This window comes from Natrix helvetica, assembly GCF_964273705.1.
Source record: "Natrix helvetica genome assembly, chromosome: 14".
Taxonomy (NCBI): Eukaryota; Metazoa; Chordata; class Lepidosauria; order Squamata; family Natricidae; genus Natrix; species Natrix helvetica.
In genome coordinates this window covers 7449234-7469941 of record NC_138564.1, presented here as the reverse complement: position 1 = coordinate 7469941, position 20708 = coordinate 7449234, and the positions used below count along the sequence as shown (strand labels likewise).

General features: G+C 44.6%; 1 protein-coding gene across 1 annotated transcript in view; it reads left to right on the top strand.

Annotated features, from left to right (window-relative positions):
- TANGO2 (transport and golgi organization 2 homolog) overlaps positions 1-19778 on the top strand; it is a 43086-nt gene extending 23308 nt beyond the window's left edge. The window contains exons 4-9 of the mRNA XM_081966957.1: positions 145-264; positions 1540-1654; positions 10642-10712; positions 12999-13152; positions 14360-14464; positions 19496-19778. Coding sequence (XP_081823083.1) covers positions 145-264; positions 1540-1654; positions 10642-10712; positions 12999-13152; positions 14360-14464; positions 19496-19616 — 686 coding nt within the window. The 3' untranslated portion in view covers positions 19617-19778. The remainder of the gene's footprint in view (positions 1-144; positions 265-1539; positions 1655-10641; positions 10713-12998; positions 13153-14359; positions 14465-19495) is intronic.
- Positions 19779-20708: the final 930 nt, after the last annotated feature.

The following is a 20708-nucleotide window of genomic DNA, read 5'->3' as shown; positions in this document are numbered from 1 at the left end:
TAGGTTCGCTCCATAGGTTCGCCATCACTGCTACGTACCTTTCGTGTCTCACCCTAAGAAATCGCTTCCCAGTTGGTTGGCCACCAACCACGTTTTTGCGTAATGGTGCCCGGTTCGTTCATTGGTGTTTGTTGTTAACGGCAGGCTTGGATATGGAAGAAGGGAAAGAAGGCGGATCCTGGCTTGGAATCAGCAAGAAAGGCAAGATGGCCGCCTTGACCAATTACATGCAGCCTCAGATCAACAAGCAGGCAAAAGGAAGAGGCGAGTATGTGAAGTTTCCTTGGGATGCCAACTAAAAAAGAAAACGTTTATGCCTAACTGTCGCAGAGCCTGTATAAAAAGTGTGTCTTATAGTCCGAAAAATACGGTAATTAAAAACTGTAATTGCTGTCTATAGTTAAAGAGGGAGCCCTGGTGGTTGGATTGCAGTATTGCAGGCTGACTCACTGCCCGCCGCCAGGAGTCCGATTCCTTCAATCCTGAGCAGTTCAAGGTGGACTCAACTTTTCATCCTTCCGAAGTCAGTAAAAGGAGGAGCCCGATTGTTGGGGGGTGACTCTGTAAACCCCTAAGAGAGGGCTGTAAAACAGTATGAAGTGGTATATAAGTCTAAGAGCTATTGCTAGCGCTCTTCTGTTAGGGAAAGTCTGGTGCTTTGGGTTGGATTCATTCATTTTCCTTCCTCCTTTCCTTCCTTCCTTCCTTCATTTCCTTCCTCCCTCCCTCCTCCTTCTCTCCATTTACTTCATTCCTCCCTTCCTTCCTTCCTTCTTCCCTCCCTTCATTTCCTCCCTTCCATCCTCCCTTCCATCCTCCCTCTCTCCATTTACTTCGTTCCTCCCTTCCCTCCCTCCCTTCGATCCTCCCTCCCTCCTCCCTCTCTCCATTTACTTTGTTCCTCCTTCTATCTTCCCTTCCTTCCTTCCTTCTTCCATCCCTCCCTTCATTTCCTCCCTCCCTCCCTTCCATCCTCCCTCCCTTCCATCCTCCCTCCCTGCTTCCTTCCTTGCTCCCTCCTTCCTTCCTTATTCCCTCCCTCCCTCCCTCCCTCCTCCCTTTCTCCATTTACTTCATTCCTCCTTCAATCTTCTCTTCCTTCCTTCCTTTCCTTCCTCCCTCCCTCCTCCCTCTCTCCATTTACTTCGTTCCTCCCTTCCCTCCCTCCCTTCATTTCCTCCCTCCCTTCCATCCTCCCTCCCTTCCTTCTTTCTTCCCTCCCTCCCTTCATTTCCTTCCTCCCTCCCTCTCTGCCTTCCTTCCTCTCTCCCTGGCTCCCTCCCTTCCTCCCTCTCTCCATTTACTTCATTCCTCCTTCAATCCTCCCTCCCTTCCTTCCTTCTTCCCTCCCTCCCTCCCTTCATTTCCTTCCTCCCTCCCTCCCTAGATGTACAGTGGTTCGAGTGCATTCACTCTCACACCTCATTTAGTTATGGAATACTCCTAAGCTTACCTGATGTGGCGAAATATCTGGTCTCCCTTCTGGGAAGCGATGCTCCTGTGTCATAAACCCCTTGTTATATTCCTCTCTCTTTGCAGGTGCCCTGGTGACCAATTTCTTGACGTCAGAAATGGACAGTTACTCTTATTTGAAGAAAGTGGCCTCGGAGGGACACCTTTACAATGGCTTTAATTTGTTAGCAGCCGACTTAAGGTAAGTCTGTAGTAGTAAACCTTCTCCACTGAGCAGCAAAACTCGGATTCCGACTCCGCAGGTGTTATCTGTATGTTGCTTTGTAGCAGAGGCTCCATGCTACCTGGTATGTCTCCCCCCCCCCTTCTTAAGTGCAGCGTTTGAATTCCGAAATGGAGAATTACAACTTTGCAGGGGATTTTGGCTTCGGTTTGGATGGCCTGAGTTTTTTTCTGAATCAAGGCCATTACACACACACACACACACACACACACACACACACACACCCTGGCGGGAAACAGCTGGGTGCTGAAATACATGTTGTTTTCCAGACCTGTCATTCATGAGTTCCCCCATGGCTGTAGTTCAGCTTTGCTTTTTTTGCATTTCTGTTGCTTTCCCAAACCGCTTCAGTCCATCCTACCCTGCCATCTGGCGGCTTTTCACACCGACCCCTCTTTGAATCTAATTTGCAGCATATTGAAAAGCAGGTTGGTCTTTTCAACGCCTTGTCCATTGTCCTTGATGGTGGAGGGAAACAAATCAAGGAGAGAAGCAACTTGGAATTAAGGAGAAACCTCCTAACAGTGAGGACCGTTAACCAGTGGAACAGCTTGCCACCAGAAGTTGTAGCCGCTCCATCCCTGGAGGTTTTTAAGAAGAGACTGGACCGCCATTTGTCTGAAATGGTATAGGGTCTCCTTCTTGGGCAAGGGGCTGGACTAGAAGACCTCCAAGGTCCCTTCCAGTTCTATTCTGATTGATGGATTAATTGATTGATTTCATAAGGTGCCGAGTTCCTGCACATATACTGAGCGAGAAGGCACATTCCTGATGCCGGAATTCTTAATGTTCAGCTTCCATGACAGCCTTTCCCTAACTGTACAGTTCTGCCTTTCTTAATCTTGGAAACTTTTAAGTCCTGTGGATTTCGGCTCCCAGAATTACCCAGCCAGCGTGCCAGCTGGGTATGTTGGCTTTCTTTGCCACAAAAGGAGGATTACCGTTCTCCCTCTCCATCGTACTTCAGATACAAGCAAGAATAAATGCAGCGTAGGCTTCTCACCTCCGCGAACGGGAGACAATGCCGAATCAACGGTCGTCACGACTGTCGTTTGAGAGAAACCTGGTTTTTATAAAAGCCACATCTTGACGGTCAAAGCGGTGGGTGGTAGATTTTTTTATTATTATTATTTTAAAAGCCTCCTCCGTGTCCAGGAGGCTATTAGAATTCACCTCAGCTTGCCAGTCAAGGTAGCTGTTGTGGCCTGTCGGCCAGTGGCTCCTCCAGCAGCAGAATCAGAGGAGAAGGAAGACGCGTGGGAGTCAGGGTCAGCATCAAGGCAACCTGTCCAAGCTGAACTGAAAAGATGAGGAATAAACCATATTTCCTTCCCTGCGGAGGGGATGACACCATGGTGAAGTTTGCCATGACGTCCCACGTTGATAATTCTGCTGAAATGATAGCAATAGCATTCAAACCTATATATCGTTTCTCAGGGCTTCAGAGTGTGAAGTTCCCAGAAGTCGGCCTAATTAATTTACAAGCCTCCAGACATAGCTCAAAGGAAATCCAATCATTTATTAGGCTCGACGTTCTGGCGTGGACTCCGGTGGAGGCAAAACTGCTTCCACTGAATTGCATTTCAACTTTACCCCTGTAATCCCCTCCCTTCTGTCCTGCGTCATAATTCATATTCTCCAACTAGGCTGTAGACATGAGATCCGACTCCAGCCGAAGGCATGCATGGAATTTCCCCCACCACCACATGCCAGCCTGATAATAGTCATGGCAACGCTTTAGAAGTTGACATCCGGCTCCCCTCACTTCCCGAAAGCGACCTGTGTGACACAAAGACAATTTGAGCACAGGTATATAACTTAAGGATGTGTCCCTTCCCCAGGCTTGCTTGGATTTTCTGCATGGACTTTTGCTATGAGGCGATCAGCCTGGATATTTCTGCTTTTCACCCAAGATGCCTCCGATAATGGGTAGCCCTTCCACTTGATTAAGTATTGGAGTTGTCTCCTGTGCCACTTTGAATCGAGGATTCGTTGATCTTCATAAAGCGGAAGCAGGTTTGGCTCTCTGAAGTTCCCAGAAGACGGCCTAATTCATTTATGAGCCTCCAGACATAGCTCAAAGGAAATCCAATCATTTATTAGGCTCGACGTTCTGGCGTGGACTCTGGTGGAGCCCACCGCCCTCTCTAAAGGGTTTACAGAGTCAGCCTCTTGCCCCCACCCCCAACAATCTGGGTCCTCGTTTTACCGACCTCGGAAGGATGGAAGGCTGAGTCAACCTTGAGCCTGTGAGGATCGAACTGCTTTCGGTTGGCAGAATTGGCCTGCAATAGTGCCTTCTTCTAACCACTATGCCGTGATCGCAGCTTAATGGTTATTTCAATGATCATGTACGGTTAATGAGTCGGATTTCCACCTCCCATTAATTAATGATTCTTGTTTCTTGGAAGACCACTGAAGGAGGAAAACTGGACAGTCAATTATCTGGAATGGTATAAGGTCTCCAGCTTGAGCAGTGGGTTGGACTAGAAGATCTCCAAGGTCCCTTCCAACTCTCTTAACTCTATTGGACAGTCAATTATCTGGAATGGTGTAAGGTCTCCAGCTTGAGCAGTGGGTTGGACTAGAAGATCTCCAAGGTCTCTTCCAACTCTCTTAATTCTATTAAGATTGCGTCAGGCAGTCCTCGGTTTACAATCATTCAAGGATGCAACGGCCCTTATGGCCATTTTTCACACTTAACGACCGTTGCAGCATCGCCTGGGTCACCCAGGAGGGAGGGAGGAAGATAGCAACAGCACTTAGACTTATATCCTGCTTTCCATACCTAAGCAGTTTACAGAATCAGCATATTGTCCCCAATTACTGTATATTAGCAAGCATGCACTTCAAGTGTCCTTATTCCTATATTAATCCCTCAAAATTGAAACTAATATTCTTTTTCCTCCCCCCCCCCCCCCCAAGGACTGATGTTAAAAGCAAGCCCCCCGGGGACGGCCGTGTCAATAAAATTAGGATGATTGTTGTTTTCCTCTCTCTTTTTTTTTAAATTGTACAATCTGGCTCAGTTCCTAAGTACGTTTGAAGAGCTGGCTTTGATGAGTTGGCTTCTCATCACTTCCTCCTCACTCAATTCGTAATTGATTTCATTAATTCCAATCCTGTCTCGGTGTTCAAGGGTTTCTTAGCTTCTGATTAGCAGAAGCCATGCCGAAAAAGCCCAAGAAGTTATTATCAAAGAAGTCTAATCATTGCTAGGCGTCCAATGCAAATGCTCTTTGTAATTAAATCATGTTCAACTTCTTTATTGTGTTTGTTTGTTTGTTTGTTGCCTGTCTCACTGTCACTTTTGAATTTTTGGCCTCTTTCTCAGTGTAGTACTTCAACTACAAGTCTACTTCTTTTGGGGGCAAAAAGCCCAGTTTCTATTTAACTTGGTTTTATTTACTTAACTTAGTTTAATCACTAGAGCCAGTTTGGTCTAGTAGGCAGTTAAGGAACGACCAGGCTAAAAACCAGGAGACTGTGACTCTCTCCCTCTCTCCCTCCTCCCTCTCTCCTTCCCTCTCTCCCTCTCTCTTTCCCTTTCTTTCTTTCTCTCTCCCTCTCTCGCTCTCTCTTTCCCTCTCCCCCCTCTCTGTCTCACTCCCCCCTCTCTTTCCCTCTCTCTCTTTCCCTTTCTCTCCCTCTCCCTCTCTCCCTTTCCCTCTCTCACTCTCTTTCCCTTTATTTCTCTCTCTCTCTCTCCCTTTCTCTCTCACTCACCACCTCTCTCCCCCTCTCTCGCTCTCTCTTTCCCTTTCTCTCCCTCTCTCTCTCCCTTTCCCTTTCTCTCCCTCTCTCTCCCTTTCCCTTTCTCTCCCTCTCTCTCTCCCTTTCCCTCTCTCTCTTTCTTTCCCTCTCCCCCCTCTCACTCCCCCCTCTTTCCCTCTCTCTCCCTTTCTCTCCCTCTCCCTTTCCCCCTCTCCCTTTCCCTCTCTCGCTCTTTCCCTTTATTTCTCTCTCTCTCTCTCTCTCTCTCTCTCTCTCTCTCTCTCACTCACCATCTCTCTCTCCCTCTCTCTCCCTCTCTCTTTCCCTTTCTCTCCCTCTCTCTCTCCCTTTCCCCCCCCTCTCTCTCTTTCCCTCTCCCCCCCTCTCACTCCCCCCTTTCCCCCTCTCTCTTTCCCTTTCTCTCCCTCTCTCTCTCCCTTTCCCTCTCTCTCTCTCTCTCCCTCCCTCCCTCCTTTTCCCTCTCTCTTCCACCCATCTCTCTCTCCCTTTCTTTCTCTCTCTCTCTTTCCCTTCCCCCTCTCTTTTTAATCAAGACAAATAAACTGGTAAGAAGAAAACAAAAAAAACGCCAAGGAACTGTAGGATAATTCACATGGATGGCTACGCAGCCAGACCGCATCTTTGATCCACTCTCTTTGCATCGCGAAACAAACGCGATATGTTCATTATCTTGCATTTTAGTGTTTCTAACTTAAAATTAACAGCTCCGCGCAGCCTGTTTTTCTTTGGGGGGGGGGACGTCTCTAAAAAGAGGCAGAATGATGAATGCCTGACGCAGAACCACGGTCTCTTGGGGCTGCATCCTGCGTTTTGCAGGGAGAAACGTAAACTTGTTGAACTTAAAAGGTGTTTCCAGTCTCGTCGGGGAAAATAAAGCGATAAATCAGAATCATATTCGCCCTGGTTGATGTGACAGCCGCAAAGCAGTTTTTTTAAAAAAGAAAACCGACCGACACAAATTCTTATTTTCTGAGGCTGGTTATTAGTTTGCCTAACCCAACCGGTCCTTCTTCGATATGAATATATATCTTTTAAAAACCCTTTTTGTTTTATCTATTCCTTTTGTGCTGGGCCACACGCGTCTCGCTTGAAAGCGTAGGAATCTGTTTGCATCCAAAATGCCAGTAGGATGAAATCCCAGTGCCGGTCAAACAACTTTGAGAGGATAGAATAGAATAGAATTCTTTATTGGCCTAATGTGATTGAATAAACAAGGAATTTGTCTTTGGTGCATATGCTCTCAGTGTACATTAAAAAAAAAAAGATACCGTAATTCCAGGTTGCTTCTCCTTGATTAGTTTCCACCCATTGCTTCTTGTCTTACCCTCAGGTGCTTTGGAGAATAGCTTGACTCCCTCTTCTTTGTGGCAGCCCCTGAGATATCGGAAGACTGCTAATTCCTGCTAGTCCTTCCTTCCCTCCCTCCCTCCCATCTCTTTCTCTCTTCCTTTGTTCATTTCTTTATTCCCTTCCTTCCCTCCCTCCCTCCCACCCATCTCTTTCTCTCTTCCTTTGTTCATTTCTTTATTCCCTTCCCTCCCTCCCTCCCTCTTTCCCATCTCTTTCATTCCTCCATCCATCCATCATTTCTGTCTGTCTCCCTTGATACCATAGTAGGTAACAAAGGTGTTTTTATAGTTCCTTCCCCTAGTTTTTCAGGAGGAAATATGGGTGGGTTTTTTGTTTTTTGTTTAAAAAGAAATATGAAACCCACTTCAGGACCTGCTCAATTGCCGGCTGGCATTCCTTCTCTTTGAAGGGTAAAGAATTCGGTCACTGGTGTGACTAGGCATAGCAAGAAGACCCTTTTTTAAAAAAAAAATGTAGGGGGGGGAAGTTACCCATCTCAATATGAACTCATCTTTGCTTGTCCCAAAAGTGCTCTTTCAAAAAGCAACTGGGCTTTCTTAGTTGTTGTTTTTTAAATTGAAAATGTTTCACTTCTCATCCAAGAAGCGTCTTCAGTTCCCGAAGAAAAAGCAGCTTTTGAAAAAGCACCTTTGGGATAACTGTGACTTGGATGATTGGGCAAATGGAAGTCAAGGGTAAGGATTAGTCCACAGGATGCCAAATGGAGAAAGAGAGAGAGACAGAGAGAGAGACAGAGAGAGAGAAGGAGAAAAGAAAGGAGGGAGGGAAGTAAAGAAGGAAGAAAGAAAGAAAGAAAGAAAGAAAGAAAGAAAGAGAGAGAAAGAAAGAAAAAGAAAGAGGGAGGGAGGGAAGGAAAGAAGAAAGGGAAGGAAGGAAGGAAAGAAGAGAGAAAGAAAAAAGGGGGAGAAAGAAGGAAAGAAAGAAAGAAAAAAGAAAGAGACAGAGGAGGAAAAAAGAAACGGAGGGAAGGAAGGAAGAAAAAAAGGGCGGGAAGGAAGGAAGGAAGGAAGGAAAGAAGAAAGAAATGGAGGGAGTGAAAGAAGGAAGGAAAGAAGAAAGAGACAGAAAGAAAGAAGAAAAGAGGGGGAGAGAAAGTGGCAGAGACTGGAAATGGTTATCAAGGGAGGAATGCAATAAATACTTGGGATTTTTAGGATGAGCCGTAAGGTGGAAGCAGGGATAAACTACCAACGTGCTGGTATCCCAGGGTGCTGCTAATAAAACTATTTTTAAAAAAATCTATTTTAGACACAGACGGAATTACGTTCATCTGTCAGAACAAGCGTGCCCGAATTTTAAAAAGCCGAAATTGATGTATATTGCGACAGCAGCGTTTCCTAAACTATGCAAATGGCTTTCTTTGCAAACAGCTTTTAGAAAGCGATGGGGAATGTATTTTTCCAACTTCGTAAGCTGACATAAATCAAACAAGAACCGAACATACTACGTACGGTGCCTAGTCTTAATATTTAAAAGGGGGGAGGAACGAAGACAAAAGCTGCTAAATTCACCCTGAATGGTATTTCAAAATAGGCAAAACCGTTTCTCTCTCTTCCCAATATATGTCACTTAAAACAAAAAAGGAAATTAAAATAAGAGAGAAGATTGTGAAATCAAAGCTAAGGAAAGAAGTGACGGGGTGTAAAAGATGAAAAGGAGTTGGAAAGCAGGGAGGGGTCAGGAGGCACTGGATCGGTTCCACTTTAGCCAGGAAAAATGCCGGATTTAGCTTATAGATAAGGTAAAGCTAAAGGTTCCCCTCGCACATATGTGCTAGTCGTTCCCGACTCTAGGAGGCGTTGCTCATCTCCGTTTCAAAGCCCAAGAGCCAGCGCTGTCCGAAGACGTCTCCGTAGTCATGTGGCCGGCATGACTCAATGCCGAAGGCGCACAGAACGCTGTTCCCTTCCCGCCAAAGGTGGTTCCTATTTTTCTACTTGCATTTTTTACGTGCTTTCAAACTTTCAACCCTGCAAAATATGTTTCTAGTTTTTCGTGATCCTTGTTGCTAAGATCTGGCCTGTTCTCCCTTCAAATCAATTTTATTGCTTCGAGCTGGAGCAACTTCCCCTTGCAATAATCTTGGCTGTCCCACCAGGCCCCCAATTTGTGGTCTAAAAAGTGGCCAAAAATACACCTGCAGTTTTATTCCTGTCTCAAAAGAGAGAAGGTGCATTTGGACTTCACCGTTCCGCTAGACGGGGGGGGGGGGGGGAATCCTCATTTAAGCTGAGCCTTTACCCTCTTTAAGCTCAACAAATATTAGGGAGTTAGTTAATTTCCCTCTGAAGGTTTTATGGTACCGAAGATGGATGCCTAATTCATATCACTGCATATATTTGACTAATTAACTTTTCATTTGTTTGGGGACGAGTTTATTATGCACATCTACGCAGATAATTTTATTCTGCTGATGGACTTTTTTTTTTTTTTAACCTTCTACAAGCATGTTTTTCCTTCGGTAAAGATTGGGTGGTCTGTTGATTTGGCTTCTCCACCCCTCCCCTTCCTTAATTCCATAGGTGTGTGCTGACATTGAGTCCTATTTATGGTATGGTAATTTTAAGTGTTGTTTTTTTTTTAAATCTAATTGGTTCTTGAATGCAGTTGGTGATTATCCCGGAAGGATAAAAATAGCAGACATGGATTTTACAACAAGGAGATGTGATTAGAATATACAATGGCTGGTTCAGCAAAATATATAAGAAAATATTAATAACCAACTAATGGAATTGGCACAAGGAACTGTGCTAATTTAGTATATTGGACTCATCTTAGGTGCTTCTAACATTGCGGATAGAAGCGTTGGGAAGGGAATAATCAAATTCTCCCTGGATAAATGGAATTTTCTTTTAATTCTTTGAAGGCAGTAAAACCGAGCTACTCTAGGGCAATTCCATGTCTCTTCCAGCAAAAAGATTTTCCTCATCGGATCTTAGCTGCTAATTTCAAAAGTGTTGGCTTTTTTAATATATATAGTTAATTTTCAAAGAACATTAATTGGATCAAATCAATTTTAAAAAATTTATTTTCCATGCTGGAGTCCTCCGCTTGCTTTTCTTAACCAGTGTCCCTACTGTAGAAATGTCATCAGATTAATTTGGAGAAAAGAAAATAGTTTGCTGATTTCTGAACAGAAATTGGGATGGGGGGGAAATCTTCCTGGACTGAAGATTGCACAACGTTAGAACTGAATCCTTTGCAGCGCAACAGAGGTAGAAAACTTGGCTCACATCCTATTTGATTGTTGCCTGTAGAAAGGGGTGAGGGACAGGTACCTCGGTCCATATACAAATGCCCCACTGGGATAACCACATCAAAACAACTTCCCTTATGTACGGCTACAACCTGAAAATAACATTTAACACAGCACGGTACTTTAGCAAAAATGGTTCAGCTGACATCAGCCTATGTGGGACCGATTGGGGTAGATTGCAGGGGTGACACTGAAATATAATGTTATCATACTCTATTTATCTATATCTCGAATCCTTGTATTCTGTTCCAGTTTCATTTTAGACTGCATTTTATTCCCATTTCATTTTACATCGTGTTTTATTCCAATTTCATTTTAAATCATGTTGGGATTCCCAATTTCATTTTAAATCGTATTTTATTCCAATTCCGTTTTAAATTGCTTTTATCAAATCTTAGTAATCATCTGTTTCTGGAACTGTGCACTTTGATTGGGCCCAAGCGCTAATCAGTAAATAAAGATGTAGTAGATGTTAATGACAATGTGGAAATAAAGGATAAGTCAGATTGAATCTAAGATTTAAGTTGCCGGTTTTTACAAGGAGAACTCATTTTCTACTTCTTCTGCTATTTTTATCTTTTAGCACCACTAATGGAGATGTAATTTACTATTACGGAAACAAAGGAGATCCAGAACCTGTCTTCCTAAATCCCGGTGGGTTAAATAATAATGATGATGATGATGATGATGATGATGATGATGATGATGATAATAATTGGAAGGGACCTTGGAGGTCTTCTAGTCCAACCCCCTGCTTAGGCAGGAAACCCTACACCACTTCAGACAAATGGTTATCCAACATCTTCTTAAAGATTTCCAGTGTTGGAGCATTCACAACTTCTGGAGGCAACTTCTGTTCCATTGATTAACTGTTCTCACTGTCAGGAAATTTCTCCTCAGTTCTAAGTTGTTTCTCTCGTTAATTAGTTTCCACCCATTGCTTCTTGTCCTGCCTTCAGGTGCTTTGGGGAATAGTTTATCCCTCTTCTTTGTGGCAGCCCCTGAGATATTGGAAGACTGCTACCCTGTCTCCCCTAGTCCTTCTTTCTATTAAACTAGACCTACCCAATTCCTGATTCTCAGCCACGCTCCAGGTTAACAGTAACGGAGTGGGAAGGGACCTTGGAGGTCATCTAGTCCAACCCCCTGCCTAGGCAGGAAACCCTATACCGTTTCAGACAAATGGCTATCCAACATCTTCTCAAAGACTTCCAGCGTTGGGGCATTCACAACGTCTGGAAGTTCTGAAAGATGACAGTTGCGCTTTTAAAATTATGATTTAAATCAAATCCACCCTGGATTTGATTTAAATCCAGTGGGAAGGGATCTTGGAGGTCATCTAGTCCAACCCCCTGCCTAGGCAGGAAACCCTATATCGTTTCAGACAAATGGCTATCCAACATCTTCTTAAAGACTTTCAGTGTTGGGGCATTCACAACGTCTGGAAGTTCTGAAAGATGACAGTTGCTCTTTAAAAATTACGATTTAAATCAAATCCACCCTGGCTTGGTCCCATCCATTGCAATTTAAACCGAGTCGACATAAATCAAGCCTTTTTAACTTGTGATTTAAATTGTGATTAAAATCGACTTGATTTAAATCAAACCCACCCTAATTTGGGGCACTTTTTGCGATTAATCCAGCTCCGGGAACAAAACAAGCAGGCAATTCTTTTGATCAAACAGCCCTAATAAATCTTTTTGCTGGGTAAGATAACTGTGAACCTGCTATTAGCGCTTTCCATTTACAGTATTCCGTCTCTAGCAAAGTGACTTTTATCACACGGGGATACGTGGCGTTAAGGCTTTTATTTCCCAGCTTATCTGTGGCAAAACTACAGGGCTCCAGATAACAAAGCCTCATTGTCGCATTGAAGCATTTCCTTTTTTTTTTTCAGCAAACTGCTCCAAACATATAAACCTTCCGGATTATCCGGGGTATATTTTGCATCGTTTTATTCCCCTAAGCAAAATCAGTGAATGCATATCTTGCTGTCTAGTTGATCATCCCTTTTTTTGCCCTGCAAACTCAAAAGTGGCTTCACAAGGACTTCGCCGTCTCCCCGGTGGTGAAATTCAATTTTTTTCCCTACCGGTTCTGTGGGTGTGGTTTTTTGGGGGGGTGTGTGTCATGTGACTGGGTGGGCATGGGCAACTTTTTTAAAAAAACTTTTTTTTAGCGTTCGTTAAAAATGCTTTGAAAAAGGGTCTAACGATCGCGCGGCACAGCTGATCGTTGGAACCTTTTATTTACATTTTTAAAGCATTTTTAACTACCTATTCGCCCAAACCAATAGTTTAAAAATGCTTTAAAAAGGTTTTTTTTTAAAGTTCTGAAAATCACAGGGCACAGCTGATCGTCAGAACCTTTTTTAAACTTTATTTTAGCATTTTCTTTACTACTGGTTCAGTTCCGACGATCAGCTGTGACAAGCTGCCGTGCCGCGAGATGGTGGGAACCTTTTTTAAAAAACTTTTTAAAGCATTTTTAACTACCTATTCGCCCGAGAAAGTATTAAAAGAATGCTTTAAAAAAGTTTTTAAAAGGTTCTGGCGGTCAGCTGTGACAATCAGCTGTACCGCGTGATCGTCAAAACCATTTTTAAAAACTTTTTAAAAGCATTTTTTTACTATCTGTTCGGGCAAACTGGTAGTATTTTTTACTACTGGTTCAGGGCGAACTTGCCTGAACCGGTAGCATTTCACCCCTGCGTCTCCCAGCATTTTTAGTTCCCAGAAATTGAGTTCCATGCACGATGGAAAATGGTTAAGACGCAGCGAGAGTTGGGCTGAAACAAGCCACGTTGCCACGGTTTCTGTCTTTCTGCGCCAACGTAGCTTGATTTTTGTGCGTGTCGTGAACTTCTCACCAAGGTGAGGCAGCATCTTCTTCGTGTTTCATGGCAAAAGGCCTGAAGGTAGATTGGTTCTCGCCACACAGGGGTCTACGGCTTGAGCAATTCTTTGCTGGATACGCCCTGGAAGAAACTTCAGTACGGAAAGCAGCTTTTTTCAGATGTCGTCAAGCACAGCCAGAACCTCAAGAAAGAAGACTTGGTCCAGGAACTGATTAAACTGCTGAATAACCAGGACCCGTAAGGCTCCATGTCCTCTCTTGCTTTGCTCCAAGCTGTTCTCTGGGGGACTGCAGATGTCCAAGGGTCTGCGAGTTTGAGAGTTGTAGGCCATCAACATCTGGAGATTCATAACTTCCCTTGCCTTGGCTTACAGACCGACTGACTTGATGGCGGTATGGTCCCCATCCAGAATCCAGGAAATAGAATAGAGAATGGGATATAGAGAATAGAGGATGGAATAGAACATAGAATAGAATAGAATTACAGAATAGAATAGAATTACAGAACAGAATTATAGAATAGAATAGAATAGAATTACCAAATAGAATTACAGAATAGAATAGAATTACAGAATAGAATAGAATTACAAAATAGAATAGAATAGAATTACAAAATAGAATAGAATAGAATTACAGAATAGAATAGAATAGAATAGAACTACAGAATAGAATAGAATTACAGAATAGAATAGAATTACAGAATAGAATAGAATTACAGAACAGAATTATAGAATAGAATAGAATTATAGAATAGAATTACAGAATAGAATTACAGAATAGAATAGAATTACAGAATAGAATAGAATTACAGAATAGAACAGAATTACAGAATAGAATAGAATTGCAAAATAAATAGAATAGAATTACAGAATAGAATAGAATAGAATTATTTATTCTTGAGTGGCTAGCTGCAGGCCGGTATTGGTTCAGAGACTGGGGATTGGGAACCCCTGCCATAATTCATCAGGGAAATGACCCCCAAGCTTCCAGGGGTGGGCTTCAAAAATTTTAGCCACCGGTTCTCTGCCCGATTGCTGAGTGGGCGTGGCCTGGTGGGCGTGGCCTAGCCGGCCTCCTGCACCACGGCAAGGAGGGCGTTTTTTCCCTCCTTGAGCTCCGGAGGCTTTCCTTGAGCCTCCAGGAGGGGGGAAATGCCTTCTGGGGTGGCGTTGGGGCAACTGAATGGAGCTGAGTATGTATTGGCCGGATGCCCTTCCTGTCGCCAATACGGAATTTAGCATCAGCTATATTCTCATTGTGTCCAGACAGAGAAATAATCAGTTTCTACCTAGGATGGAACTCCTTATTGTGAGGCGAGAGCTCCACCTCTAGGCCATAGCACCACTTACAAGATTACCCCTATGCCACCAATAAATACTCATCTAAGCACAGAAAGTGGTGAATTTCAGTTCCATGATCTCTGATTTGGCTTCTTTTTGCTCCAGTCAGCTTCCGGACCCTGCAATGGAGGACCAGGGAAAGGATTACGTCCTTCCGTTCCTAAACAAGTACGCAGCTTTGTGCGTCCGATGTCCAGATTATGGAACCAGGTAAGAGGAAAATTTTACTGTCTCGATTGCATTTTAGAGAACCTGTAAGTGAAAGGAGGACGCGGTGGCTCAGTGGCTAAGACCTGTCGATCAGAAAGGTCAGTGGTTTGAATCCCTAGCTCCGCGTAACGGAGTGAGCTCCCGTGACTTGTCCCAGCTTCTGCCAACCAAGCAGTTTGAAAGCAGATAAAAAAAATTGCAAGTAGAAAACCTTTGGTGGGAAGGGAACAGCGTTCCGTGCGCCTTCGGCGTTGAGTCATGCCGGCCACACGACCACGGAGACGTCTTGGGACAGCGCTGGCTCTTCGGCTTTGAAACGGAGATGAGCGCCGCCCCCTAGAGTCGGGAACGACTAGCACATGTGTGCGAGGGGAACCTTTTCCTTTTATCTTTTTAAGTGAATGCAGTCCTCCCAGACTTCAGCTAATCCTTGACTTGCAACCATTCATTTTGTGGCCATTCAAAATTACAATAGCAGTAAAAAAAATAATGAATGAATGAGCTGGAAGGGACCATGGAGGTCTTCTAGTCCAGCCCCCTGTTCAAGCAGGAGTTACGATCGAACCTGACACTTAGTAACCGTCATGGCATTCCAATGGTCTCCTGATCAGAATTTGGGCAATCTGACTGTATTTACAACAGTTGCAGCAACTGGGATCACCAGATCACCAGGTGGCGCCGTGGTTAGAATGCAGTATTGCAGGCTACTTTTGCTGACTGCTGTGGCTTCTAGCAGTTCGATTCTGACCATCTCAAGGTTGATTGAGCCTTCCATCCTTCCGAGGTGGGTAAAATGAGGACCCAGATTGTTGGGGGCTGACTCTGTAAACTGCTTAGAGAGGGCTGTAAAAACACTGTGAAGCAGTATATAAGTCTAAGTGCTATTGTTTCTCCTTCCTTCCTTCCTTCCTTCCTTCCTTCCTTCCTTCCTTCCTTCCTTCCTTTCTCCCTTCCTCCCTCCTTCCTTCCTTGCCATGGTGGAACTGTATCTAGAATGCAGTATTGCAGGTTAACTCTGCCACAGTCTGTTGTTCGATTCTGACCGACTTAAAGTTGACTCAGTCTTCCATCCTTCCAAGGTCGGTTACATGAGGGCTCCAATTGCTGGAGGGAATAGCCTGACATTATAAACTGCTTAGGGAGGGCTGCAAAGCACTGTTAAGCAGTATATAAATCTAAAGCCTAGTACTAATGCTCTTTTTTCCCTTCCTTCCTTCCTTCCTTACTTTCTTCCCTCCCTTTTCCTGTTTCCTCCCTCCCTTTTCCTTCCTTCTTTCTTCTCCCTCTCCTTCTTTCCTTCCTTCCTTCTCATTGTAGTGCAGTGATTAGAATGCAGTATTGCAGGCTAACTCTGCCCACACACCAGCAGTTCAATCCTGACCAGCTCAAGGTTGACTCAGCCTTCCATCCTTCCGAGGTGGGTAAAATGAGGACCCAGATTGTTGGGGGCAAGAGGCTGGCTCTGTAAACTGCTTAGAGAGGTCTGGAAAGCACTGTGAAACAGTATATAAATCTAAGGGTATAAGGTATATAAAAGTAAGGTATATAAAATCTATTGCTATTTGCGACCCCATGATTCATTGAACAATGATAGTGATTTGCTTAATAATCGTGGCAAAGGAAAAAAAAAGGAAATTGGCTGTGACTTATTTAACAACCGCCTTGCTTAGCAACTGACATTCTGGTCCCAGTTGTTATAAGTCAAGGAGTAAACCTGTAGTAGTTACAGCCAGGAAAGGTCCACCCAGATTCTATTGCTGGCCGACACCAGATAGAGAGGATATAATTTTTCCTGCCATTTTTAATAGTGAATGGGTGAGTATGCATATACCTGATGTAAATAGAGTTTACCCACTCTGCGTTAAAAGGAAGAAATCCCATCAAGATCCCCCAGCCCAGGAAAAAACAGCCCACCCCTCAAATTAAATTGCTGCTCCCAGACATAGAAGCCATTGTTCGCTCCAGATTTATTGGGCTCTCTGCAAAGGAATTGATTACGCTGAGACTTTGATACACCTACTGCCAACGTACGTTTGGGGATGAAATAAGCACGAGCTGCCATAGATCAAAAGATGAAGGGAAAAAAGAATGATGACAAACACCCAACAAGAGTCAAAATTTGTGGCCTGAGCCATCCTGCAAAGTGAATTTCCCACGCCGGGAAAGTTGAAGGAAGGCTCGTTTTAATTCTGGGCTGGACCCCACCCGGCAAACTTGGTGATTTCAATTGATTGCCATTGTAATTTATTGATTACAGTTATTACCTTTCGGGGGGGGGGGATGTAAATGTCCGACCAAGCCTTGCAAGCCAGATAAGTTGATTATAAATCAAAATCCAATATTATCTGGAAGCCAAGAGTCAAAAAACTTTATCTGTCTTCCTTTTCCCCCACCCCTGTTCCAGGAGAGTGTCATAAATCCCGAATTTGGCCCGATATAGAGACACAAACAAGGACACAGTTGAGCTTCTCCGTTGGGAATTGATTTGGCAGGGCGGATGGAGGTGCCAGTGGGAAAAATAATAGGCAGACAGCAGTGGTAGGTTGCAGGGGGTATGCCCTGGTACGGGTGAACCGGAGCCTGCCCGGAGCACTGGATACCGTTCCGGTATGGTGCACAGGAGGGCCCACCTGCCCACCCGAGCTCCTTAGCGGTCTTTTAAGTCTTCGGCGCTTCCGCGCACGGCGCATACAGCATCTGCGCGACACTCCGCTGAGCAGCTGGAGCATTGTGGGGGCTCGCGGAGGCGCTAAGATGCATGCGTGCGCTGCGCGCGTCTATGTGGACGCCGCTGGCCCCGTTCCAACAGTACCGGTTGGAACGGGATCCGGAACCCACTACTGGTAGGCAGCCTCTCTCTCCTTCTTAAAATGTTGCACCCTACTTTTTTAAAGAGAAAAGAGCATCCTTTGGTGCACAGAGGATAGATGGATTCTGTATCCCGTCGCAACCGGTACACTGCGACGGGGCCGGGAGTCCACCACGTGCATGCGCACCACTGCCTTGCGATGCTCCAGCTGCTTGGCGGAGCAGAGGAAAACTGGACAGTCACTTGTCTGGCATGGTATAGGGTCTCCGGATTCAGCAGTGGGTTGGACTAGATGATCTCCAAGATCCCTTCCAACTCTTAATTCAGAAGGATTTTGATCGAGCAATTTCAATCAAACTTGGTACACAGATGACTTACTCTCTGGAGACAAATACTGTGGGGGTAAGATGCCCCTCAGGGGGGGTGTTCCGTTAAGATACAGCCTGTTGTGCCTTAAAATGGCTTCTACTGTACTGCCTTAAAATGGCTTCTACTGTACAGCACGGTGGAGTTGCCATGGTAACAGCTTCACAGTACTCCACAAGGGGGCTCCCTCTGGTAAGGGCGAAAATCCAACATTAAAAATTATGTTTGGTCCGGACATTTTTCCCCTATAAATAAATACCCGGGCAACGCCAGGTAATCTCTAATAAAACCGGGCCAAAGGTCCAGAATTCTACTGTGTCGAGCAAAGAGACAGGATCTTAAGTTGCTGCCCTTAAGGGTTTTTTCAACCCCGTTTTCAATTTCCTGTCTGTCTCCAGCTTGTTTCTCTCGTTGCTACATGACTAAAGGGATGGACAGACGAATGAAGAATTAGGAACCCTGAAGATAATTATCTTAGAACTACCTTAATCTTGCTTGAAATAAATCATCTCCCTTGGCCTTCCGTGGAGCAAATCCTGACTGTTTAGAAGAGCATTGAAAAATTATTAATAACGCTCGGAGTGGTTTTGAATCCTAATCCATCTTTTATATCCATTTAGCTTTTAAAATGCAATTGAATTTGTTGCATTAGTCACACACACACACACACACACACACACACACAAACACACACACACACACACACACACACACACATATATGCTGGTTTTGTTGTATTCGGGTCTTTTCCCGTGTAAGGTTGAGATTGTCTTTGCAACGTTTCGGCAGGATCTCACCTGCCATCTTCAAGCTGTGGGCTTAAGCCCACATATTTTTAAGCCCACATTTTGACCCCACAAATATATGATGATATATATTTGTGTTACCCCTGGTATGCCCAAATATGGGAGGTTCAATTCCCAGTAAGGGTATGGCTAGCTGATGAGAGCTAAATAGCTTGAAATAGATATATACTAGTCTCCCTTTATTTATTTATCAGCACAAATACACACACACACACACACACACACACACACACATATATATATCTTTGTCTTGCGGTGGACTGCTTAGTGTCCTAAAAACAGCATAATATAGATAGTCCTCGACTTACGACCAGAATGGAGCCCCAGATTTCTGTGGCTATGCAAAACATTTGTGAATTTTGCCCCATTTTACGACCTCTCTCGCCGCCATTGTTCAGTGAATCGCCGCCCTTGTTAGTCGTTACGTGACTCTGGCTTCCCTCTTGACTTTCATCCCTGGAAGCTCTCAAGGAGAGACTGGATTGCCATCTGTCAGAAATGGTGTAGGGTCTCCTGCTTGGGCTGGGTGGTTGGACTAGATGACCTACAAGGTGACGGCGGCGATGCAAGTGTGAAATTTGGTCATAAGCAGAGGTGGGATTCAGACGGTTTAGGTTCGGCCGAACCGAATGCTAATTTTACATCTAGTTCGCCGAACCGGTAGTTGCAATGACTGGCTGGCCCCGCCCACCCTGGCCCTCCCCTCCCAGGAGTTTCCACGCGGCCCATTTGGGATGCCAGATAAATGCAGGACCTGCATGGAAACTCTGGGAAGGGAAAAAACGGGCCTCCTGGTTTGCAAGTCAAGGGCAAAAATAACCCCACCTGCCATGGTGCAAGTAGGCCACGCCCGCCATGTCCATGCCCACCCAGCAACCAGACACAAAACCGGTTGCTAAAATTCTTGAATCATAAGTCTTTTTTTTTTTAGGGCCGCCGTAACTTTGAATGGTCACTAAAGGAACTATTTGTAAGTCAAGACCGCCTGTACTTGTGCCGATAAATGAATAAATTTCTTGTCCCCCCCTCCCCCCCCCTTTTTTTCCCCAGAGCGAACACCATCGTTCTTGTCGACGGGGAAGGACACGTCACCTTCACCGAACGGACCATGCTGAATGCCGATATCACCCAGTGGAAAAGCAGCACTTACCAGTTTCAGCTGCAAATATAATCCCTGTCCTACGGATGAATTGCAATAGGAGGAAGTAAAAAAGAAGAAGAAGAAAATGAATTGCCCGTCTGTCAAGGCAAGAACCTAGTCAGCATTTCAAGAGAGAAGATCTGATTTTAACGTTGCCTAGAATCACTGTAGTATTCGCGGAAGGACAAGGGGGGGGGGGAAACGCATTTTGTGTGCGTCTGTACAAAATCCAGAACAGAAGCGTTTGAATCAGAAAAAGCAGACTCTTCTCTTAAAAACAAGCTCTTTTTTTTTTTGCACAAAAGGATCTGTGCTGGTTTTGGGGAGGGAAAAAAAAATCACGCATATCTCTTTGGAGCGGAAAACTCCCCCACAATTATTTAACTCGCTTAATGAATATCCCAAAGAACTTTGGGGAATCATGTATTCTCCAAAGAGAACACTTCTATTTTTCCTCTTTTCTTTTGACCGCCGAGAGCTGGAAGGCAGAAGCGCCGAAATGACAAAGTGGAAAACAAAGTCACCATTCAGTATCGGCAATGCTGTGCTACCTTTTAATATAGCATTAGCATTTTGTGATTGTGGGGTGGTTGGTTTGTTTTTTTTAACAGAGGTGCCTGCAAGAATAAGAGGAATTCTCTGTGCTCGCAGTGATTGGAGCGATGGAAAAATCCTTAAAATCAGACCATTGTTTCTTCCTTCTTTTCCTAGGCATATAACAAAAGCTGGTGTAACGAAACCAGGTTTTGTGGTTTGGCCTTGTTTTGTTCTGTGGCCTCGGCTGGTCGATCAAGAATTGCGTTTATTCCAAATTTCCTTGGGGTTCCTTTTAAAAATTACTTTAAAGATCGAGCGATGCTCTTTCTGCAGTCTGAAGCAGGAAAAGAGGGGGGGAATATATAAAAGGGGTACGGGCCCTCAGGGCTGGGCTGCTGGGGGTTGACGGGTTCGGGAGAACCTCTAGCTAAGATTCGGTGCAGTTCGGAGAACCCCCAAATCCCACTCCTGGCTGGCCCCGCCCACCCCTCCCCTCCCAGGAGTCCCCATGTAGTCCGTTTTGGACGCAGGCTAAAAGAGGGTGAAAATTTGGGTGCGTCTTATACACTGAATGTAGCCCCGCCC